At 43.8% G+C, this 25,977-nt stretch overlaps 1 protein-coding gene across 1 annotated transcript; it reads right to left on the minus strand.

The window, feature by feature from the left end:
• Positions 1 to 4,814: 4,814 nt before the first annotated feature.
• ATG3 (autophagy related 3) lies at positions 4,815 to 25,644 on the minus strand. Its single transcript, XM_081199065.1, has 12 exons — positions 25,443 to 25,644; positions 22,598 to 22,639; positions 19,035 to 19,084; positions 18,054 to 18,124; positions 16,041 to 16,148; positions 15,699 to 15,748; positions 14,033 to 14,111; positions 10,653 to 10,687; positions 10,198 to 10,368; positions 8,947 to 9,074; positions 6,345 to 6,413; positions 4,815 to 5,110 (listed from the first exon to the last, which is right to left on the minus strand). The coding sequence occupies exons 1-12, from the start codon at positions 25,512 to 25,514 to the stop codon at positions 5,029 to 5,031; spliced, it is 957 nt and encodes a 318-aa protein (XP_081055191.1). The 5' UTR covers positions 25,515 to 25,644; the 3' UTR covers positions 4,815 to 5,028.
• Between the last annotated feature and the right edge of the window lie 333 nt (positions 25,645 to 25,977).

Here is a 25,977-nt window from a genome sequence, read left to right on the forward strand (position 1 = left end):
GAAAGCTTTGGCCAATAGTAGCCCAAGGTTGGCCAGTTTGGGGAGGAGGGAAGAGCACTACTTAAAACTGTGGTCTGAAGGCGAGAACACCATTTCACTACATAAATACTAATTCCATGATTCTGTTTACCGTATTTTTCGCTCTATAAGACGCACCTTTCCCCCTCCAAAAATTAAGGGGAAATGTGTGTGCGTCTTATGGAGCAAATGCAGGCTCCATGGCTTCAGCAAAAGCAACGCGAAGCCTCCGGAGCGCAGCGGGACTGCTCCCGCTGCGCTCCGGAAGCTTCACGTTGCTTTCGCTGAAGCCAGGAGAGCAAGAGGGATCAGCGCGCACCGATCCCTCTTGCTCTCCTGGCTTTGCATCGCTGGAGAGGCGCTGCACAGCTTTCCCTCTCTGCACAGCGCCCCTTCAGCCTCTAAAACCAGGTGTCTTGTGGTCGGGTGCGTCCTATAGAGTGAAAAATACGGTATATCCCGCCTTTCTCTGGTGCAGGACCCAAGGCAGCTCACAACATAAATGAAAGCAGATAAAACTATAAACCCACGATAAATATTTTTCCAGAAAATGAATAAGTAACCCTCAGAAGACCCTGTCACAACAACCAGTTAGTAGTCAAGGGCCTGCTAGTACAGTAGGGGCCTGTGGAACACGAGTATCTGACTCTTTCTTCAAAGAGCTCAAGGCAACATGCCTGGTTGTTCCCTCATTTTCTCCTCACAACAAATCTATGGAGTAAACCAGGCTGAATCGATGGGCATAAGGTCATCCAACCCACAAGCTTCATGGCTAAGCAAGGTTTGAACTTGGGGCTCCCCAACCCCAGTCTCCCACTCTAACCCTGTGGTAGCTAATATGGAACCCTCCAGATTTGGGAACTACAATTCCCTTCTGCACCAGCCAGCAATGATGGGAGCTGTAAACAGGCAGAGGACCTTCTCAGTAGTGGTGTCCTCCCTGTGGAATACCCTCCCATCAGATGTCTAGGAGATAAAGAACAATCTGAAGGCAGCCCTGTATCGGGGAGTTTGACTTTTATTATGTTTTTATATGTTCTGGAAGCCACCCAGAGTGGCTGGGGAAACTCAGCCAGATGGGTGGGGTATAAATAATAAAATTATGAAATAAAACATTATTAATAATTATTAAGCCCACCTGTATTAAAGGGCAGGAAACCACACACACAATATACACAGGTATATTGGAGCTCAGAGCCCAGAGCCCATTGGGCCACTAATCCAGCCTAGAGTTGCTGAACTTTATAGTGTTAAATCTATGAGGCAACTTACACTATTTTGTAGGTGGAATAACACCACTTGAAAACTTGTCTTATCAGCTTGTATTCTGTCCGAACACCAACATCTAGTGTACTAAATGTAGTGATTTAAAACTCCTGCTGACTTGAGACATTGGGAGCCAAACATTGGGAAACTGGTATCAGTGGGCCTTACTCCCACATAACGGTGTGTGGCTATGGTGTTTTATCTAGGCAGCCAGGCTTCCTCTGCATGTCAAGATCTTTTTGCACCAGGTCAGTGAGGACTTGCTTTTTAAAATTCTCCTATATACACAGAACTCCCTGTGTGCCTTTTGGACTGTATCTGTAGGTTTCCCACTCTGTGTCAAATAACTGGGGTCAAATAAGTGTTGCTTACTTTTTATAATAAATGGAAGATGGATATTCCCCTGGAGGTTCTGGACTCTCCTTCCTTGGAGGTTTCTAAGCAGAGGTTGGATGGCCATCTGTCATGGATGCTTTAGCCGAGTTCCCTACATTGCAGGGGGTTGGACTAGATGACCCTTAGGGTCCTTTCCAGCTCTATGATTCTATGTTTTTTTTCTGCCTCAACAATATTTCATTATGTTTCTATCATTTTATGTAATTGTATTTTGTATAAATTATAAAAAAGGTTGGAAAACACTGATCCAGAGTATCAGTTTTTAGAGATCTAAATTCTCAAGTGCCGTTGGAGCTAGCCTGGGCACATATTTGTGACAACAGGGCTTTTAACGTTGTAGCCAGGGTAAACATTACTAGATGAACCACCTTGCTCTTTCTTGCTCCGAGGTCAGCTTCAAAATGGAAAAGACAGCCATGCAATGCTTTTCAAATGGTGCCCAGAATATAACTCCAGACCATGTATGCAGTGAGCACAGAAGTGTTATTTTATTTCTTCTCCCTAGTTCGCAAACAGAGGGAAGTTAATATTTACCAGCAGCAAACAATCAGGTCCTTTTGGGGGAATGCACGTGGGAGACTGGGACTTGGCAGGTTGCCTCCAGAGGATTCTGAACTGGGGACAGCAAACCAATCACTGCTATCATTTTCTACGTCACAGAAAAAGAAGCCATGTTTACCTCTGGGTTTTGCTATCGTTTTATAACTTCTGAATTACAATAATGAGATTAGTGCCATAGGAACCTGTAAAATAGTTGTTTTTACCTGAAGTGGGAGAGGCAATTAAAACACATGATGCGATTTAAGAAAGCAGAGTTTTGGAACACAAGCTGTTGCTAGAAAAGGGAAGGGGCACGTGATTTTACCTATGTAATAGCAGTATAATGAACAGAATGATGGGTCGTGATCTGCAGATTTCACCCTTACCCCCACGCCATGTCCAGAACACAAAAGAACCTGTCCAAATCTTTGGGTTGTGTTATATTTCCATTTGACTTGCAAAAGGTTGCATTAAAAAACATGCATTTCCGTTCCCACTGTTATTGCTGTAAAAGAGATTATTAAAATGCTCAAAAACAGATTAGAAGCCGCTTGTAAGCATTTAGTCTAAAGCGAGCACTGTTTAAGATACTTCGGGAAACATGAAGTTATCTGAAACGTAAGTTGAACAGTGTTACTTTTTTGCAGCAGAAATTTAGTGGATGGAACATCAGCTTTACCGTATTTTTTTACCGTTATTTTTTTTACCGTATTTTTCACTCTATAAGACGCACGAGACCATAAGACGCACCTAGTTCTTGGAGGAGGAAAAGAAGGAAAAAAATATTCTGAATCCCAGAAGCCAGAACAGCAAGAGGGATCGCTGCGCAGCGAAAGCAGCAATCTCTCTTGCTGTTCTGGCTTCTGGGATAGCTACGCAGCTCTCGCTCCCTTCTATTCCTCCTCCCGCTTCGCTGTGAAGCCAGCAGAACAAGAGGCGCTGCGCAGCTCTCGCTCTTGCTGTGCTGGCTTCAGCGATAGCTGTGCAGCCTGCATTCGCTCCATAAGAGGCACACACATTTCCCCTTACTTTTTAGGAGGGAAAAAGTGAGTCTTATAGAGCAAAAAATACGGTAAATCTTAAATTCACAACTCCTATGTAAAAATGTTGGCCATGATAGGGAAATGCATTTGCCAACATCCATAGAAGAATAGAATAGGTTCTAACTGAACTATATGTTGTAGTTTCCACACTCTATTTTTATGAATCTTATCATTTTTCTTCCATGGTATAAATGGAGCCAATAAGGTTCTTCCACCATCCCATCAGAAGGTATGCAAAAAGCTGTATTATTTTCACTTATTGAGAACATTTTTTCGGTTGACGCAAGTTGACTGCTGGGTGGAAGACAGCTGCTTCCTATTCCTTCCAACTGCAACAGCAGCAAGAAGAGGCCAATTTCCTTGAATCCTCCTTGACACTTGACATTTCTGATCTCACTTCCTGAAGGAAAGCATTGCTTCTGCACATAACTGTGGCATGATGGGAAGTCTTGCTTCTAAGCTTTGTTTTGCTCACGCTGCACAAACCGTGCTGATGCTAAGACATTCCATCATCACCCTGGCACGTCCTGTTCACCTTGAGTTCACACCATATCAATCTGTACTTACCCCTCCTTGTACATTCCTTTTTCGTACCACTCTGGTACGGGCAGTCCGAAACCATGCCTGTGTAAACTCCGTGTTCCTTTTCCAAACCTTTAACCTGTCTATGATTAATGTCTTATATGCAATAATTAATGTCTTATATGCAACCCTTGCTTTGTACTTATGTTAACCAATCAGCAACAAACACACACGTGGCAAACGCAGTAATATTCAATAAAAGGGACTCTCCGGGGCTTGCTCCAGAGACGCCTCCCGTATGACACCTACCTGCTCGTCTGTCGTTCATTTTCAACCCAACAACTTCCTAGTTAAAAGAACACGCAGTGTAGAAAGTGGGGAAAAGGTATCTATATCTTTACTGTGTAAGAGGGCATTCATGTACAGGTGACATAAAAAGGGAAGGCAACCATGTCATTAAGGAGATTGGTGCAACGTAAGCTGAAACTTCTGAAAACAAGGTTTGAGTACTATCTTTGCAGACAGAAATTTAGTATTCCAGATAGAAAAGCACATGCCAGGTATAGTTCTGGATGCAACTTTCACTAGCTGCACATGCTTTTCTTCAGTATATTAGCATTAAACTGAAAAAAGTGATGCCACATCTTTTCCTAGTCTTCACACCCAGTCATGCTTTCATTCCCATCTGATGTTCAAAGGAGCATGAGAGGAGCTGGGTTTCTAGCGTCAAATAGGGACCTAGACTAATGTGCACTTGGAAAATCAGGTGTGCCTTAAGGTGTGTGTATTAAGATCTACCTAAGCGACTTGGTCAATTTATTCTGAAATGCCACTAGTCAGAAATCACACATTATTTTCCACTTCATGTCTTGCTAAAATTTTACTTTAAAAAATTCTCAGAAATTTTATTAAAAACAAACATGAATTGGGATCTTGGTTTGAGCTTTTCTTTTCTTTCTTTTCCCCAGTCTTCGCAGTACTATATGTCAAAGAAAAAGAAAAACCCTCTATGTACCCACAGCACAGGAATGAAAAAAAAGTGTTTTATTATTTATTTTTACACATAAAGGTCTTTATTAAAAAGTAAGGCTGGTAGTGGAATTTTATTTTGATGCATAAACTTGATAGAAGTGGTACATTACAGAAATTGTATACCATGGTGGATAAACAAGTCAGTCACAGGTATGGGTTATTCTTTTTAAAAATTAGAATCAATAATTAGCATAAACATTCTTTCCCCTAATTACATCGTAAAGTGCCTCGTGTAGTCATATTCTATTGTCGGAATGACTGCTTGTACAAATTTCAAAAAAATTAGAAGGTACCTGAATATTTAATTAAGGAAAATCAACCCAGTAGTTCCACAAGGAGAAGCAAGTTTTTAACCCCAAAGCAGCAAAGTAAAAACCACAAGTTTAAACAATTCAACCTTCCTCAACAGTCAAGCATCAATGTGCCTCTTTGGAAAAAGATAGATAAGGCTACCAATCTAGTCTAGTGGAACAGTTTTAATGGCCAGAGAGTGCCATGCATAAAGACGACTGAACAATTAGTTTTTATTATAGTTATTGCTGCCTATGCAAACTAGGCCCATTGGGAACAATGGACTTAAGTAATCTACTGGATCAGGTCAAGCATCTATCCAGTGGCCAAACAGGTGTCTATGGGAAGCCTGTATGCAGTATACAAGTACAGTGGTACCTCGGGTTAAGAACTTAATTTGTTCTGGAGGTCTGTCCTTAACCTGAAACTGTTCTTAACCTGAGGTACTACTTTAGTTAATGGGGCCTCCCGCTGCCGCACGATTTCTGTTCTCATCCTGAAGCAAAGTTCTTAATCCGAGGTACTATTTCTGGGTTAGCAGAGTCTGTAACCTGAAGCATCTGTAACCCAAGGTACCATTGTACAATGGTACTCTTCCCACTTGTGCTCACCAGTGAAGAGTATTCAGAGACATACAAGCTCCAACCATTGTGGTAGAAAGTAGCCATTATAGCTAGTATTAATTGATCAGTTTTATCATTCATACTCTCTAACTTAGATGGATATCACCAATAACACTGCATTAAGGAAAATTACATTGGATGGTATCCAACAAAGTACACTTCTGGAGGTGCAACAGAACGTCTCCTGCCTCTCCACACCCTATACGCCGTCCCCAAATATGGGTGAACCCCCAGAACAGATTCAGGGGGAACACAGAAGAGAAGGGAGTAAGTAGAGGAGATGTTCCACTGCACAGCCATACGTCCTTGCACTAATAGAACTACTTCCATGGATACCACTCGTTTTTAGGCTTAGCCATGTGTGACCCATGGATTAATTATAAGAATCTTTTCTATTCACATCACCTAGTGATAGTCACACCCATTCTTATAAGGCAGTCACTCTGATTCCCTTAGCACAGCTGAGTGTAGCAGCGCCCCCTGAAACTTGAACATGCGCTTGAGGGGAAAGTGGGAGAATACAATTTTAAAAACAGACAAAGAATCAGTGCAGAGCCCTTTTCTAAAAAAACAAACACACTCATTTATTTTTGGCAGATAGATAAAAGGATACATATGAACTCCAAGTTCTCCCCCACCTTCTGCCACAGTTTCAATGATTTTCTTCATCACTTCCGCATGTCTGAAAGCAAATGGGGAATATCTTGAAATATACATATATTGCATTACTGTATAATACAGTAAGTTATTTGATTATAGTTTGTATGCAAGATAGTTCTTGGCGGCAGAAGCAAGCAATGAGGATTGAAAAATAAAGTTTAAATAGCTACTTCAAGCCATCTCTGGTTACTGCTTGGGCAACAGCAAGGCAGGTCTGCACTAGTATTCACTCTACTCCTATTTTATCATTGTTATTAGTGGGACTGGCAGAGATAATGTGGCAGCACGGGAGAACTGTATGCCAACAAGGCTGGTATTACAACTTCCTCTCAATCCAATGCAGACTGAACAGGACCAGGGAGGTTATCAGGGATTGAATGCTACTGGACACAGCTAATGGATAGGCCTTCTAACACAGAGTTAACACATAGGCATCCAAAGCAGACATCACTACCTGGAGGTAGTATAGTATTTAGCGGTTGCTTAAAACATTACTCAAACCAGTATTTCTTCCACTATCTATCGCAATCACCCTATTCAAGGACTTCGTTTCTAACAGAATCACGACAAGGAAACAGCAGTACTGCATTAACTAGGGTTGCAGCCTTTGCGATGAACCTCATTAAGCACTCAGCACAGTCCCAAGTGGTGAGTATTTTAAAACCAATTCCCAGTAACTCTTTCCCGTAACATACCCTCACACAACTGCTGAAGCTGGAAAAGTAAAAGGAAGACAGTGATGAGAGCAGGACAAGCAGCCCAACGCCATCAGAGCCAATAACTATTGGAAGTCTTTTCCAAAACAACATGCTGAAAACTTGGGAGGATGCTGATGCTGAACACAACTTTGCATGTTAATTAACTAATGAAATACTTTAAGAAAGCTAAACAACATGGATGGAAAACTGCTGTTTTTAAACAATTCAGAAAATGAAAATGGAAATGGAAAAAAAGGATTCCGCCAACAGCACAAGAACTCAAGGGACACCAGATTTTACTTCAAGTTGCAGAAGTGAAAACTGTGCCAGTCTATTAACCATCTTAGTGAGTTCATCATGAATACTACTAAGGAAATGATTGCCACATTTTTGAGAACAGATGTTGTGCAGCAGAATGAGCAAAATAAAGCTCAGCGTAACACAATATTGGGAAACTCTGAGCAAACATTGGTTTCATATTATTCTTGCATTCTTACTGGGCTCCCGTTGCCCATTAACACCAGTGGCTTGTTATCAGGCTTTAATACAATAAGTCTGTTGTACATGATAGACTTGCTATTTTATGTGCATTTAATAATAAGGTAGAGGAAAGCCCTTAGCATGCTAATCTCAGGAGATATTGTTTTCAACTCCTTCAGTTCAACTTGGTCAAACACAGACCTTGAAGTGGCCAAAATGGCAGAACAGTTGGACAACAGAGTTTGGCACTACATTTCGACTTCCTTTTCCAGACTTAAGGGGTCCAAACTTCTCAGTACAGGAATATTAACAGCAATATAGCCCCCACTCCTGTTTGCTGACAGAAAAGGACTTGAGCTACTTGTGCCCAATAAGAGTTTATTTTTAAAAATTAGTCATGCTGTTATTCCCAGAGATTTCCATTCAGCATTGTTCAGTCTCTTTTGCCAGAGATGCTAAACTGTCCTTTTGACTACAAAGTCAAAGGGACTTTGGCAGAGCACAGAACTGGACTTTTAAAATGAGTTTTAAAAGTTAGCATGCTCCTGTTATTAAAATGAAGGAGAATCACAGAATCTACCCACCCTTTTAAACTGCAAAAACAAAATGATGGAAGTAAACAGCCTAAGCAGAACATTTAACTTCAACACCTTAAGCAGGTGTATTTCAAGAGTTCAACAAGAAGATTAGGGCTTTAGAGTGAAGACAAATGCATCTTCTGTCCATACAGCAAAATGTGACGTTTTGTGTAAACAGACAGCCTGAAAAGATTTTTTTAAAAATAAAACAAAGAAACCCAAGTAGCAGAGCCTGAGATTGCAGCTTGAAGCATGACAACTGTTCTCATTTCCAGGATGATTGCCTGACACCTTCTGGAGAGTTTGAAAAGTGGAAACAAACCAGAAAATTTACTTTTAGTTGGCAAGACCCCAGCAGTCTGACTTCACAGTGGCCATCAAAGTCCAATGGGCAAAATCCAACAGTATCCACCCACTAGCAGGACACAACTGGCAGAATAGATTTCCTGTCTCCATGCAGCTCCCTACAACACCCAAGATCTACTCCAGAGATTGGGGGAGCCTTTAAGAACACATGCAGGATGGGCAAGAGTTGCAGGGAAGGGGGAAAGGGAAGAAGAGGACTTCCCATTGCACGAGTGGAAGTCCGCTCAAATGACACTGTGCACTATGTAACAGACCCAATACATTAGAATGAGAGCAGTTTGAACTGAGTGCTGGGGAAAAGGGTTTCAGAGTTTAAGACCAATAAAGAATACAAAGATGCTAAAAAGTGGCCAGAATACAAAACACATTTCATCCACCAAAACTTTTTTCATGAATATTTTCATATGCTGTTAGAATGCAGACTGAGGTATACCTGCACGGATGAACTGAACACATTGGAGGCGGAGGAAGATGGGGATGGTTTTCAATTGTCACAGTCTTTTTGACATGGTCTTGACTAATATCTTCATACATATAGTCTACAGTTAATGGCTGTCGTTGCTAAAGTGAGAGAGAGAAAGAGAAGTAAAGACAAATTGCATAGATTCCTTCTCTGTAATTAAACAAAGAATTTCAGGCAAGCAAATAGTGTTTTATTCTGGATTGCTTTATTTGATGTTTTAGTGTGCTCTGGTTATCTCCCGTTTGGAATACTCTGCGTGGAGCTTCCTTTGAAGGTGACTCAGAAACTATAACTAATCCAGAACGCAGCTGCCAGACTGGTGACTTGGAGTAGCCGCTGGGACCATGTAACACTGGTCTTAAAGGATCTACATTGGCTCCCCATATGTTTCCAAGCACAATTTAAAGTTACTGACCTTTAAAGCCCTAAATCACCTTGGCCCTGTATACCTGAAAGAGCATCTCCACCCCAATTGTTCAGCCTGACAGTGAGGTTCAGCTCCAAGGGCCTTCTGGTGCTTCCCTCACAGCAAGAAGTTACACTGAACCAGGCAGAGGGCCTTCTCAGTAGTGGTGCCTGCCCTGTGGAACGCCCTCCCATCAGATCCCAAGGAGATAATTATACAACTTATAGAAGACATCTGAAGGCAACCCTGTATAGGGAAGTTTTAATGTTTGGTGTTTTATTATCTTTTTATATCTGCTGGAAACCATCCAGAGTGGCGAGGCAATCAAGTCAGATAGGCGGGTACAAATAATAAAATTATTATCATCATTAACTAATTTGATTCCCCCCCAAAAAAGTAAAGTAGTATAAAAATGAAATTAATAACAGCAACATAAAACAGAACTTGCTTTGCAAGCCTCATACAATAAGCCTGCAACTTAGGTGGCGGTTACATTTTGCAGATTGTGCCTACAGCCAAAATCACATATAGTCAAAGCCCACTGGAATTGCAAAAATGAAAAATATGTATTTGGTCAACAGGGAGCTGAGTGCAAGAAACAAGTTCCGTTCTTTTCTTGCTGACTTCCAGCGCGCACCACAAAAGTAAGCTTATTGCAAGAGCGACACTAAAGAAAGCTTGTTTACATTTGTTTGCAGAAGGCTGCATGATCTTTGACACAGTATGTCTGAGGCCGCCTTGCCATAACTTATTACCAATTTTATTGCACTACTGAGCTCTGAACAGATTCAAATAAGGAAAAAAGAATGTTGTACCTCATCATAACCAAATAACCAGAGCCTTGGTGTTTGGTAGTATTTGTCATATGTGATGTAAAGGTCATACGTCCTGGTCTGTAGGATATCTTCTTCTTCTCCTCCTCCTCCTCCTCCAACATCAGCTTTTGCCTTGGCAGCTTCCACTATTTTTCTTGTATCCAATGTTGCCTGCTCAAGATTTTAAGAAATAAATTGATAGCTTTAAAATGTCAGCTGTTGCCCACTCCCTACCAAATTCAATGACTACAGGCATTAGGTAAAGGTAAAGGGACCCCTGACCATTAGGTCCAGTTGTGACCGACTCTGGCAGGCATTAGGTGGTGGTATAAACTCTCTTCATTGAATTGGTGGTTAGTTTTTAATGAAAACATACATATGAAGTCCACATGCAGTTTTAAAAAGAATATGCTACTGGACACATTGCTGCTGCCCAATGAACACAGTGCACTTACATCATCTGTCTCCAATAGCCCACTCTCTTCATAATCTGAAAGGATATAAAAAATCATGTTACTATTTACTGCTTTTGTTAAATATTTATGTGTGTCCAGGGTGTTCAAGGAAGATGCAGATTAAGAATGAAGTTATCAAGTTTATAAAAATACACTTTGCAGTGTATGCTGTAACAAAGAATGTATTCCTCAATATAAACATTAAATTATATTGAGGTGCACATGCTATGTTGTTAACCAGTTGTCACCCCACCCACGGGATAAGCTGCTGTGTTGTCACAGAATGGTCACAAACATTCTCTGTGTTAGGGTGGTAGGAAAAAGCAGGCAGGCTGAGGGCTGGGTAGAGTGCCCAAGAGGCAAGCAAAATCAGGGTGAAAGAAAAGGAGCAGTGTAGGTTAAGATAGAGGACCCCAAGCAAATTATAGAGAGTTGAGAAAAGGAAAAGAAGGGAAAGTGTGGTTGAAAAACCACTCATGGTTAAAGCAGCTTTATGGTAGAGCTCCCACCGGAAATGTAAATATAAATATATTCTATGGTGGAATTTTACCATTCTTTTTTGTATAAAGATTATGAATTTGATATTATTTCCTAGCGATACACCTATAATTACTTCTGAATTAGTTTTTATATTTAGGAGCATATACTTTTCTTATGCGTTCCAAAACTTAAAAGGGGCCAATTCTGTCCTCTTGGCATCTTTTTTCCATATTTGTTAATGACCACAAAGTGATTAGTAGAGATTAGGTGGAAACCAAATTTGTGTGAGCAGATTTAAGCTCAAGGTACTTCACCCTCATCTTCATGTGCCCCCAAAATCTGCTCCAGAGGGCTCCCCAAATGGCATGCCATTTCTCTCTCTTAAGACTACAGTGTAACTTGTCATTATTTTAATTTGCCTTGGTATAATCCTTTCTACTAGGTTGGCTTCTTTTCATCTAATCTGTCCCTTGGAAGTATTGTGCCCTACTCATCAGAATGCCACTGAGTTGTCAGGCTAGTTGTGGATTACTGTATAGTAATTTAAGACTACATCTTTTAAGTTCCTCGTATTGATTCGTTAGACTACTGGTAGAGAAATTTAAAAATAAGAAGGTCTTATCAGTCTTTCACACTTGCACCCCACCTTTCCTCAAGATACTCAGGATGGCTAGTAGAATCATGACTATTTGGATGGAGCAAAACAAAAACAATCTTGGGTTAGTTTTGTATCACTTACATTCCATCTTACATAACACAACGTTTCTTCCATGTACTCTCAGCTCCAGTGAGTGACTCCTTGACTACCGTATTTTTCGCCCTATAGGATGCACTTTTTCCCCACCAAAAATGAAGGGGAAATGTGTGTGCGTCTTATGGGGCGAATGCAGGCTTTCGCTGAAGCCTGGAGAGCAATAGGGGTCGGTGCGCACTGACCCCTCTTGTTCTCCAGGCTTCAGGAGAGCCCCATCACCAGCCCCGCAAACTCGGGGGACAGCGGGAGAGGCGCAACGTGCCTTTCCCGCTGTCTCCCGACTTGGCTAGAAGGCTGGCGGGGGGGGGGGGGGGAAGCCTGCTCCTCCCCGTCGCCAGCCCCGCAAACTCAGGGGACAGCAGGAGAGGCGCAGCGCGCCTTTCCCACTGTCCCCCGACTTGGCTAGAAGGCTGGCGGGGGGGAGAAGCCTGCTCCTCCCCGTCGCCAGCCCCGCAAACTCGGGGGACAGCGGGAGAGGCACAGCGCGCCTTTCCCACTGTCCCCCGACTTGGCTAGAAGGCTGGGGGGGAGCCTGCTCCTCCCTGTCGCCAGCCCCGCAAACTCGGGGGACAGCGGGAGAGGCGCAGCGCGCCTTCCCCACTGTCCCCCGACTTGGCTAGAAGGCTGGCGGAGGGCTTTCCCCTCCTCCAGCCCCACAAGCTCCCAGAGCGATGCCAAAGCTGCACGCAGCTTCCACATGGCTCTGGGTCCCGTTCTGGGGGCTGGGGGAGGGGGAAGCTCCGCTTTCCCCTCCTCCAGCCCCGCAAGCTCCCAGAGCGATGCCAAAGCTGCATGCAGCTTCCACATGGCTCTGGGTCCCGTTCTGGGGGCTGGGGGAGGGGGAAGCTCCGCTTTCCCCTCCTCCAGCCCCGCAAGCTCCCAGAGCGATGCCAAAGCTGCACGCAGCTTCCACATGTCTCTGGGTCCCGTTCTGGGGGCTGGGGGAGGGGGAAGCTACGCTTTCCCCTCCTCCAGCCCCGCAAGCTCCCAGAGTGATGCCAAAGCTGCACGCAGCTTCGGCATCGCTCTGGATCCTGTTCTGGGGGCTGGGGGAGGGGGAAGCTCCGCTTTCCCCGCCCCCAGCCCCACAAGCTCCCAGAGCGATGCCAAAGCTGCCAAAGCCCGAGCTTCCCCAGCCCCGCGCCTGGGGGGGGGATAATTATTTTTCCTTTATTCCCCCCCCCCCCAAAATCTGGGTGCGTCCTATGGGCCGGTGCGTCCTATAGGGCGAAAAATAAGGTATATTACTTTTAAATTTATTGCTTCATGAAGGAAGTACTTTAACTCTTTCCTGCAAGGGGTTCCAAGGGGCATTTTAACTTCACCACAACCCTGTGATGAAGTAACAGAGCTTCACAACTGTGCAGGTATTTGAATCTGATTTCCTACATTTGAGTCCAATACTCTAGTCCAGGGGTCAACAACCTAAGGCCCATGGGCCACAAGCAGCCCACAGGGGTCGTTTAACTGGCCCTCAAGCCGCCCCCGATCTGAGCTGCCTGGCAAGTCCCTGCTCGCTGTACTAAACTGGCACAGTGCAGGGACTCGCTTCCGTGGCGCCGGAAACTGCGTCTGCACAGACGCCGGAAATCATGGGTGCTCAGGCGCAGGAAATCGCGGGCGGGCGCGTCACGTGAAATCCACCCCATAGAGGGATCTCTGTTGAAGTGAACCGGCCCAGGAGGGGTAAATCTTGCCAACCCCTTCTCTAGTCTTTACACCTCACTGGAAGTGATGAGTAACTCCCAATCAAACCTCTTGCCTCAGAATTAAATCTATACAGATGAATCCCATTAAAAACTCATCTAACCTTCTAAGACCTCCACTAAGAAAGTTTCCCCAGTACTTTCTCCTTTCTCAACTGGGTCCTAATGTTTACAAAATTCTTCCTAGCTTATCATCTTTGGAGTCACAGTTTGAATTCATTGGCAGCAACCAATTCCCCTCCACCTCAAGGGACTGTTTCATGAATTTAAATAACTGCAGTGAAGTTTGCAACGCTAGGCAGGAAGGAATCTTCTGCAGAAAGAATTCCGTGCACAAAATAGACTCAAAAGTGCAATGATGGCAACATTATTGTTTTGCTTCTGTTTCATACCTAACAACATGATCTAGTGAAGCATTCCTTCAAGTGAGTGGCCATTACCTTCCATATCAGCTGCCTCTCCCTCATCATCATCTTCATCATCACAAGACCCTGAGCGCTCTGGTAACTTTGTATTGTCCTTTGAAGACAAGAAAAAACAATGTACCGTTTCAGTGTTCCTGAGCATTCACGCATCAAACTTAAGAGATCACTCAGCAATTCCATGAATGGGGAGACTGAATCACTCTACCAACTTGCAAACTGGCCACTCGCTGTGGTACCAAAACAAAAACGTACCAATAAATGTGTCAATAAAGCTTGTTTCTTGATCATCGTGAAGGTATATGAAAATATTGTATGGCAGTAAAGCCCTGCTCTAAATGAAATCCAACACGAGTTATAGCTAGTTTTTCAATTAAAATTCAAATTGTACAGCCCTCTCAAAGCATGCCGTATCTTTTAAAAAGTGGTGACCTCACATTCCTTTGCTGCATCAGAGACTGCACACCCTGGCTGGGATAAAACTGAAGAAAGCAACCACAAAGCATGCAAACTTTACCACTCTTGAATACATTTTCTCGTTTGGAAAAATTAGAAATGTTTTGTGTAAGAATGAAGCACTTTTGCCAAGCATAAGCACAACTCAGTCCAGCCATTTCTAGATAAGATGGAACAAGGGTAAACCTACCCATTCCCTCACCTGAGCAGTCTACATCAAGGATGGGAAACCTGGGGACTCTATTCCCACCAGCTCCAGCCAGCACAGCCCATGGTCAGGGATAAGGGCAGTTGCAGGCCAGCAACTTGTGTCCATATGCCTCCTTCATGACATATCCAGAGAGTGACAACGTGAGAACAGGCCTTTTCTGTGGTGGCTCCCCGTTTGTGAAATGCCTTCCCCAGGGAGGCTTGCCTGGCGTCTTCATTACATATCTTTTGGTGTCAGGTGAAAACATTCCTCTCCTTTTCTCCCAGGCCAATCTATGGCCTTTTAAACTGAAGGAGGGAAGGTTTGTCGCTTTTGTCTTTTACTATGCTATGTATGTTTGTTTGTGCCCTTATATTGTAAACCACCCTGTGATTCTCAGATGAAGGGTGGTATAGAAATTTAATAAATAAATAAAAACACTTGGGCAGCCACAGGAGTCCCATCCCTGCTCTAGGTAACCAGCAGTTTGGGGGCTGCAATGTAACCACAAATTAGCTGCTCTCCTAGCTAAACCAGCCGCCAAAACAAAAGGACAAAAATGTGCTTTAAATCTCTGCACTGCTCTGGCTGGCTACCTTCACATTAGCCAACATGGCTCTGTTACCTGTGGGCTTCAAAAAATTTCCTGAATTTGTTTTCACGAATATGCTTGCATATTCTACAGAAGAGTGCCTCCCTCAATCCAGAGGTATGCAGTGGATTTACTGCTGTGATTCATTTTAGGCATCTAACCTACTGTTCCAATCCACTGGAGACATAAAAGGGAAAATATTTTTTCTTCGGGGAAAGCAGTTATGCCAGCAAGCATACCAAGTTGTTAGGTTTACTCAGTGCTATTTTTCTAGAAAAAGAGGTGCCGGAACTCACCGTGAACACCTCCCTTGTTCTCTTAGAATGGCAATGGTGCCCATTGACAGGTGCCAGAACTGGGTTCTGGCAAGTTTGGGCTGAAAAAAAGCCCTGGGTTCACTTTGTATTACCCATCAGCATATTAGCCACAGATTCACAACTTAATACCTTGCTCTCCAGTGTGATCTCCTTAATGGATTCTGTCACTCCTGTAATGCCTGTAGAGAGCACAGATATAGTCAGAACTAGGGAGAAACCTGCTAATAATTTTATTCTACAAACAGCTGCTCCCCACCCCAAACCCTGGGTGATGGCAACTGTGACTCATAATTTTCAATGGCTGCTTTTTCAAATGGTTAAGGATCGAGATTCAGTGAGGAAAACTAAAATCTGAAGATGGTCTCCAGGTCTGGACATTTATGTGTTCTAGAGCATTATTCAGAGTACACGAGAATAGAGGCCGCAAGCTGGGCATTTACAAGCTTAATATACAAGAGAAATATACAATACCTGCATTGTGATATGTGTCCACCCATCCTCCATCCCCATCATCTTCTTCTATAATGGCTTCCAGTTCATCCGAATACTCCATCTGTTTACATCGCTTATAGCATGGCACTACAAAAAACAACGAACACTCTTCATTCACAAAATCAGCTGGAGATAAATTATCCCAGGGTTTCCAGAACTGGAGGTTGATGTATACACTTCACAAATCTCAGCACACATTTTTGGAGCATGGGTTTAGTCTTAAGCGAAGCTTACTGCTCTGGGGAATCCAAATGTGTCCAGGCACAAAAAGGACACTAACTTAGCTAGGAGCTAAAATACACTGAAAGCATTTAGCAAGCAGTGCAGATGTCAATTGAAACTTATATGCACTAAGGGCAAGTGCCTTCCTGAATGTTATTGAAGCATTTGATTCAGCATCACATAGAGGAACTGCTGCTTAAAAGCAGAAGACCTAAGGATCAGCATATGTATTGTAAGGGGGGTAAAACCCTATTATACTGTTTCCTAAGTATGACATAATCATAAAGAACTGGTACAGTATTTGAATGTTCTCTCAGTTTTGCATAAAGTACATGTTTATCAGCTTCATTCAATTTTGTTGTTTTGGATCAAGACAGAAGCAGATATTGAAATAATTATTCAGGCCTCTAGTCTAACCTGTTGCTGTGGGATAAGAACACCTGCCTGCCCTATGTCCCTCACCAATCGAGTCACCCAAGCCAGCCTACCCCATAGTGGTGCCCTCCTGATGGTCAGGGATGATGGAGCTGTAGTCCAACACATCTGAACTACATTATGCATTGCATAAAGATCTTTACAGAACAGCACCAAATTACTCATACAGTGGTACCCCGCAAGACGAACGCCTCGCAAGACGGAAAACCCGCTAGACGAAAGGGTTTTCCGTTTTGGAGGCGCTTCGCAAAACGAATTTCCCTATGGGCTTGCTTCGCAAGACGAAAGCCCATAGGGAAATCTCCGGGACAGCGGGGAAGCGCAGCGCTTCTTCCCCACTGTCCTCGGACCTCCTCCGAAGGCTGGTGGTGGGGCGGAAAGCCCTTCTCCCCGCGCCAGCCTTTGGAAGGCTCCTCCGAAGGCTGGCGGTGGGGCGGAAAGCCCTTCTCCCCGCGCCAGCCTTCGGAAGGCTCCTCCGAAGGCTGGCGGTGGGGCGGAAAGCCCTTCTCCCCGCGCCAGCCTTCGGAAGGCTCCTCCGAAGGCTGGCGGTGGGGCGGAAAGCCCTTCTCCCCCGCGCCAGCCTTCGGGAGGCTGCTCCGAAGGCTGGCGGTGGGGCGGAAAGCCCTTCTCCCCGCGCCAGCCTTCGGAAGGCTGCTCTGAAGGCTGGCGGTGGGGAGAAAAGCCCTTCTCCCCGCGCCAGCCTTCGGGAGGCTGCTCCGAAGGCTGGCGGTGGGGAGAAAAGCCCTTCTCCCCATGCCAGCCTTCGGATGGCTGTCCTGAAGACTTGCGGTGGGAGGAGGGTTTTCCTTCCCACCGCCAACATTCAGAATGCTGTTCTGAATGTTGGCGGTGGGGAGGAAAAACCCTCCTCCCACCGCAAGCCCCGGGAACAGAGGAGAAGCGCTGCGCCCCTTCCCCTCTGTTCCCGTACCTGTCCTGAAGGCTTGCGGTGGGGAGAAAAGCCCTTCTCCGCACCGCCAGCCTGGCAAGCGGTTTCCATAGGAACGCATTAATTGATTTTCAATGCATTCCTATGGGAAACCGTGCTTCGCAAGACGAAAAACTCACAAGAAGAAAAAACTTGCGGAACGAATTAATTTCGTCTTGCGAGGCACCACTGTACAAGTAATCCATACCACAAGCACAGTTTGCTTACCCATGTCATGCACATAAAGAAGCTAAGGATCTCAAAAGTTCACATAGCGACTCTCAAGATATAAAACTGGGCACGCCTATCAAAGTTGGTTCAACAGCAAGTATGAAAGTAAAGATACATCTGCAGGGCTGTGGCTGGTGCATATTCAGTCACAATCACAGCACTAGTGCCAAACTTACCATTTCTAGTGACCAAGAACTGTTTGTCCGTTGGGAGATATGCCTTGACCTTTAATTCTTCTCCTGTAGCCCTTAAAAATATGAAATAAGGCTGTGAAAAGCTGCGGACAATCAGAGACCAATTCTGGCTCTTATGCAACCGAATCATGTTTCTGCTAAAGCAGAAACAAAAACACTCTGACCAGTTTCAAAGATTATTTGCCCTGTGGCACAGAAAGGGGTGGGGGGAGGGAGGACAAAGAAAAGAGAAAACTACCCAAGTAATTTTTCCCCTTTGGAAGACAGACCTAGTTGCCTAGTGCAGGGAATCCCAGTCTGCATTTCCACTTCTGTTAAATGAAAAGAGCATTCTCAGAATTGGATTTCTTCTGCTTCCCCTTTCACAACATGCAATGCATCAAGCTTATTGTATCTGTTGCAGGAAGAAGACTAGGGGCTTCTGTGAGCTCAAACCAAAGGAACTGCTCAAAGCCTGTTACAAGTTGCAGACAGATAGGCATTTTTCAATCCTACCATTCTTCTAATCCTAAAAAACACCTTTAAAGTGCGGCTAATGTTTCACTAACTATACATAAAAAATCCTCTTTTGGTATATTAAATATTTGTCTTTGTATCCTGATAAATCTTAAAAGCTAAATTGAAAATGAAGTCAGTACAAGCTCATAAGAAATACAACACATATCTTGAGCAATTTCAAGTGTCCATGTTTTATGTTCAGAAGTCAAAGGAATTCAGAGCAGATACACTCAAGTAATGGTATACAACTGAGAAGTAAGCCACACATGCTCAAGTCCATTCTGCAACACCCTCTCAAAAAAAGCAGGTGGGGTGGAGGGAAGAATTATACAAATTAGGCGTCTTTGTATAGTTTCTCTCTCACACGCAGTGGGAAATACGTGCACATTCACAATCACCAGACAGTGAATGTGCTACCCATCCCTATGTATTCTTTTGAGGTGGTTTCTGTAGAATCTTACTTACCATTGCCAAGTAGGACAGTGGTGAACTAAATGGTCTCCTGCTGCCACAAACTGCCAAACACAAAACAGAAGAAGGCTGAAAAATATCTGATATATACAGAGTTTCACCAGCCTCAGTAGCTTTAACATTGTGACTTATAGCTGTACAGAGTAAGTGTGAGATCAAATCCTACTGATACCAGCTCAGTAATTTGTCTTTCCCAATTCAGAGACAATTGCTCCTTGAACAATTTCTGCAGATGCATATACAAGAAAATATTTTGTCTGAATGGGACTGTCACACAATTAACTTGCAAACTGGAATGGGATTCCTGGATAGATTGTTAATGGGATGATCCACAAGCCAAGTGCAACAGCTGGCATTTACACACTAAATATTTTAAAGGCATATAGCCACAAGACATGCTCCAAAAATATAGTGATGAAAGCCGAAAAGAACCATGCACTAAATAATCACCATCACAAATAGTCACATCTAAGCAAGGTTCTTTCTTTTCTCTCTCTAGAGACAGAATGACAGAAAAACCATCTTTAATATATTAAATATTTATTGCAGTGTCAACTTCTTGGGACAGTGAGCAACAGCCACTTATATCTGCACTAAATAAACAACTACTAGGAAAATCTAGTGGACTGTCAGAACAGAGGAGAAGTAGAAATGCTTTGCTAACCACAATAGTTAACTGATCCATCTCCAAACAAGTATTCAGGTTGTATCTCAAGTAGTGCAGGACTTTCCCTTCCCTTCCTCCCCTACATGCTCCCCAAATCTGTTTTGGGGAATCATTCAACACTTTGGAGCAGATTTTGAGGGTGTGTGGATGGCAGTGGAGGAGTGGGAAGTTCCACTGCACAAGCAGAAGTCTGCTGTGCTAACAGAACAGCAGCACTCAATATAACCCTATATCTTTACATCTTGCTGAAATAACAAGATGGGGAGGGGAGAATTTTGTTGCTGTTAGGATGTGTTTTCCGTTATGCACACTGTGTGTTAAGTTCAAAGCAGCGAAGGTCCAGTCTAAAAATCAGGCAAGCAGAGGGAGCTAAATTATAATATTGATGCAAGTTTGCTGGTTAGCCAAGCATGGAACGTAAGTATTCAGTGGCTTCATATAATAATTTGAAGACAGATTAAAAAGAACCCATAAGCACTGCCATCAAAGATTAAATTATTATCAGGGAATCCCTCTTCAGTAAAAATCTGCCACTCCATCAACATTTAGGAATTAAGGTCAAAAAATCTAGCCTTAATTGCTAGCATTCAATTTTTAGAAGTTATTTTTTTTGCTGAACAAGTTTGTATTTTGGGTGGCAGAAAAAGGTTTGCAAGATCTCCCATAAGCTTCAGGTACTGGTGTTCCTTTGATAAGAATTGTAATACAGTAGAAACAAATATTATGCCAAAACTGGACGAATCAGTTTCCTTTTTAAAAAGGGGAAAGAAAACAGGGAAGACCTCTTAAGTTCAGTGCAAACTTCTGTATTCCTGCTATTTGTAACATCATTGGAAATGTTCTAGATCACAGTCATGAGCAATTACTTTCTTCTGCATTTGCAACTGACCATGCTTTAGTAAAAAAAACATGAGTTCTGCCTCATCCATTTTGTGGTATGTGAAGGCAGGGGCCAAAAACAGACACGTGAATCTTGGGCATGCCTATTTTCTTAACCCTACCTCTTGTGTCTTCTCCTTCTTTCACATGCTACACGAGTCTTACACACTTACTTTGCAAGCACCTTTCAAATTAGTGTCCCAAGGTAAAATATTAAGACCTAGATCGCGTAATCTGAAGTCTGTTTGATAATTCACTTCTGGGCCCAATTTAAGATTCTGATACTGAGCTTTAAAGCCGTAAACTGTTTGGGACCAGATTACAGTGATGCCTTGGTTCTCAAATTTAATCCTTTCCGGGAGTCCGTTCAACTCCCGAAATGGTTCGAAAACCAAGACACGGCTTCCGATTGGCTGCAGGAGCTTCCTGCACTCAATCAGAAGCCGCATCGGATGTTCCGCTTCTGAAAAACGTTCGCAAACCGGAATACTCACTTCTGGGTTTGCGGTGTCCAGGAGCTGATTTGTTCGGAAGCCAAGCCGTTCAACTACCAAGGTACCACTGTACTTGGAAGTACTGTTTGCCATAAGATCAGATACAAGTACATATTTGCAGGGCGCCCATTAAAAATATATTAGATTGGTGGGTACAATAGATAGAGCCTTTTCAGGTCCCACATCTTAGAACTCCCTCCTAAGAAGTTTCATTTTGCTCCTTACCCATTTGCTTTTAGACAACTCTGATAGACATTTTAATCTCAATCTGTGTTTAAGTAAAATAGTGTGTGGACTGGATTTTCAATGGTAAAGCTGTTTTGTGATAGTAATAGTTTGGGATCTCTTTATGCTACTGATTTTAGTTTAATTTTTGAAGCTACTGGAATTAAAGTGTTTTTAGGACCTTGATTGTTAGCTGCTTGTGAAAATGTTTGGTTTCAAAGGTAAAGGTAAAGGTACCCCTGCCCGAACGGGCCAGTCTTGACAGACTCTGGGGTTTGTGCGCCCATCTCACATCTATTGGCCGGGGGCCAGCGCTGTCCGGAGACACTTCCGGGTCACGTGGCCAGCGTGACAAAGCTGCATCTGGCGAGCCAGCGCAGCACACGGAACGCCGTTTACCTTCCCGCTGGTAAGCGGTACCTATTTATCTACTTGCACCCGGGGGTGCTTTCGAACTGCTAGGTTGGCAGGCGCTGGGACCGAGCAGCGGGAGCGCACCCCGCCGCGGGGATTCGAACCGCCGACCTTTCGATCGGCAAGCCCTAGGCGCTGAGGCTTTAGCCCACAGCGCCACCCGCGTCCCGTGGTTTCAAAAGCAGCATATAAATCTTTAAATAAAATAACAGCATGACCCAAATTGAAAGGTACATGCAGGTATTTAGACACAGTCCACAGCTAGACTAGTGAGGGGAACACAATGTCCCTCATTTACAAGGAAAGCTGCATAGACAAGAGCACCAATATACTGAGAAAACTCTAGAACATAGTAGAAGAACGCCAAGGAAAATACTGATTGAAATAGATGCTAAACAAGTACTTGAAAATATTATTGTGTTTGCTGTTGCAGACCTCCCAGGAAGAGGAAGCAGTTACAAATTTTGTAATATTTCCACATTTCCTCTTAAAATCATTTTTGAACAGCTGATGCACTAATTTAAGAAGTGTACAAATCTCAGCTTTTTGTCTGTAGCATCCCTCAAGGCAGCTTACAAATACCGTGCATTTTAGAATAGCTAGAAAAGGGATCTGTTTTGCAGCCCAACCCGATGCATTTTTACAGAGAAAAATCCAGTTGTGTGCACATACAATTTCAGTTGTAGTGGGTGCAGAGATCTGGTTGGTATGTTCACAATTGTGAATGACTTTTCCAAGAAAATATGGACTAAATACTGGCATTTTGTCACAACTGTAGTTTGCATTAAGAGGAACTAGAAAACTCTGCAACAGGAACTTCTTGTTTTACTACTTTCAAAAAGTTACTTTGAAAAACAAGCCGACAAGTGTATACATACCTCTTCGGGAGTGATAACTCCAGTTTCTTTAAACTTTGATTCCTACAGTCAAAATAGAGAAGAAAAATAAAAAGATGTCTTTTTAGATTTGAAAGTAAAGGTCTCAGGATAAAGACAAACTATACTGCCAGGCAAGTCAATATTACTAAGCTTCTAATCTACCTCATAAAATGATGATAGTGTTATATATCCTTGTGTATACTACCCTGAGATCCTTAAAGGCAAGACATAACGGGCAGTATTCAACTAAACACCAACTTTTAGCTATACAATGTAACTTCCCCATCCTCCCCTCTCCTCTTCCCATGTGCCCTCCATGCACCACCTAAATCTGCCCTAGAGTTCCCCCAGCCTCTGGAGCAGATTTAGGGGCTCGTGGGGAGTGAGGAGGGAGTGGTACATTGCACAGCTAAAAGTCACTGCACTAGGATAACTGTTTAATTGAGTACTGCCCCAAATTAACAAAACATACACTGACAAGTTTTGCAGTCTGGTTGGGAAACATGCCCAGAATTGGGGTGGGGTGGGGGAAAATCAAAGATTACTGTAGAATGAGAAATTCACTAAAAACTTTGCTCTGCTATATAACTACAAACTTTGACCAGGGTCATTTCTTATACCTCTTGCTTTCCATTCACATTTTAAATGCCTCTATCATCTGCAGCAAGCATAAAATTTGGCCCATATTTAAGAATACAATCAGGAAACACACAAATACAAAATTTTGGGATTTTTCTATCTTCATTTTTAGGACATCCTAAAGTGGAAATTCAGATGAAGCCATGGAACCTTTTAGATGAGCAAAAAAGGGATGCAAAAAAAGGTGCCAGAGTTATTTCCATTTCTGCTCATGAAGACCAATTTTGAGTTAGGATACTTAAACTTATGTTCCTAAAAGTGGTCTAGCATATTTCTATATACATATATTTTTAGTCTTAAAACACACATACTGCACATGTTTGTAACTTTTGTAGATTTGTAAACAAGCTACTGTTGTATATTTTGAAACAGATCTAGGTATACTGATTTAAGTACTTACAGAATATGTTTACATATTGTTTGAGCTCCAACAGTATTATCTCTCACTTAGTGGCAATAAGCATCTACATTTAAAAATAATTTTTGTCATGCTTTTATGGGAGGGGTATAGTCTCAAGCCGTGGAGGATAGGAGCACAGCAAACATTAAATGGAGGTTTATACCCTCCCACCCCAGCTGTGAACACCACAAAACTGCCCCCCAACATGGTTACAAATGTTCCTTAAAAAAGTTCCCATTGGTGCCAAGAGTCTTTACTGCTCCTTTTTGCCATTGAGAAAGGGTGTCCATTCTGGGAGCAGAGTCACAGCAAAGAAGGGAAGGGATAAATTCCATTCTCCATCTGCTGTGCTTCCAATAACAGTAGTGTGAGCATCTATGATTAAGTAAAGAATACAGTGGTACCTTGGGATGCGAACGGGATCCATTCCGGAGCCCTGTTCGCATCCTGAAGCGAATGCAACCCACATCCGTGCGTTGCCGCTTCCGCGCATGACGTCATTTTGACCATCTGCGCATGTGTGCGCGGCAAAACCCAGAAGTAACGTGCTCCATTACTTCCGGGTCGCCGCAGAGCACAACCCAAAAATACTTAACTTGAAGCAAATTTATCCCAAGGTATGACTGTAAACAGAAGCATAGCTGCTTGTAATGCATTCAATGTAACATGCAGTTTGAACTTTACATATTTTCAGCTTTTAATTTGCTTGGTTCTACATTATCACAAACTCCCATCTGTCATCTGTTTAAAGAAGAACTGTTAAAAAATGACAATCATTCAGAGAGCTGTGGGGACTGAGTCCACATCTGCTTTTAAAAATGCCAACTATGGGCAGAGCCATTCATAAAAGTTACAACTTCTAGGCTCCAGATACACACACCACCTGGATTTTTTCCATTCTTTCTTTGGCTCCTGAATAAATTATGCTTATTCTACTGTTTTCTCCAAGGACAGTGTCTCTTCTCCATGCATCAATGCAACACAGCAGCACCACTTATCCAAAGAAGCTGTCATAATAGTGTTCTGTAAGAGCAGGGGAACATGCATTCTTTATGGCTCTGGAGTGCATTTATTCCTCAGAAACCTGAAGCAGTAATGAAAGACCTTTGTACTTAGCAAACATATTTCAGTTTGTGCTGCACCAGTTCTTTTGCAGGATACCTGTTCACAGGCCAGCGAAACACATCAAAACACATAACCCGTTACCCATTGCAAAACATCCCACCACCAGCACAGAAAATGTGCACTGTAAGCACACTGTTACCACATGACATACAGAACAAGGCCGCGCCACCTTCAGAGAGGAGGACAGGCCACCTTTGACAGCTCCTGCAGGGTAAACATACAACCTGCACGGTTTTATGGGTCACATAAAGGGCCATTCCTCCTAAAAGGGGGATATAACAGAGGAGGGTGCCTGCTTCCACTGTAGCCATTTTCCAGGGAGAGGAGGAAAAAAAAAAAACAGTGGTGAGGGGAAACAGAAAAGGGTGCCTTGGCACTGCCGATTTGTTGTCGGCGTTTTGGCACAAAGCTTTCAGGGGCTCCTTTTAGTTACAAGGTAAAACTATAAATAAATAAAACGCGCGAGTCTTCAGGGTTGCACAAGGCTCTTGGTTGCCTATTTGAGGGCTGCTTCTGGGTTTCTCAACGACAGAAATGCTATTTTGGCGGGGGGGAGAGAGAGAAAAAGCGGGGTCCCCCCACCCCCCATGGGAAGGACCCTTGACAACGGGGACCCTCCCCGCCCTTCCCTCCGGCTGTTGCCCCGCGCACTCCATTGCGGGGCTGAGGGAGGGGCCTCACCTTCAGCACCGGAGTCAGGTACTCGGCCACCTCCAGCGCCTTCCCCTTCACCGTGTTAATGACGCTCTGCATCCTGCCAGTGCTGCGGGCGGGGCCAGGTGGGCGCCTCTCGCCGCCGCCGCCGGCCACCGAACCGCAAAGCCAGCCCAACTGCTCGCCCCGCTTCCTGCCTCCCTTCCGGGCGATCGCCGCCACGCAGGACTCCGCCCCCTCCCCTCCGGTGCCTCCAATGAGGGTCGGAGGAGGGAGTCACGTGAGGGGGGGCCCGGGACGCGGGATTCGCTCAACACACTCCCTCCTCCCTCCTGTTCTGAGGCAGGCGCAGAGTCCCGCGCCCTGAAAGGTATCTCTTGCGCCTGCGCGAAGAGGGGGCGGGGAAGAAAAAGGCTCCCGGCTGCGGACGGAGATAGTCGCCCGTAGAGATAGGAAATGAAGAGTCGCACGACTTCATTTCTTCCCCTTGTCAATCCTTATTGGCGCTCCCGGTCCCAATACACACAGTAGCTTTGGTGTGTTTTAAAACCCACAGCGGGGC

The sequence above is a fragment of the Podarcis bocagei genome (genome assembly GCF_964188305.1).
Source record: "Podarcis bocagei genome assembly, chromosome: 6".
NCBI classification, from domain to species: Eukaryota; Metazoa; Chordata; class Lepidosauria; order Squamata; family Lacertidae; genus Podarcis; species Podarcis bocagei.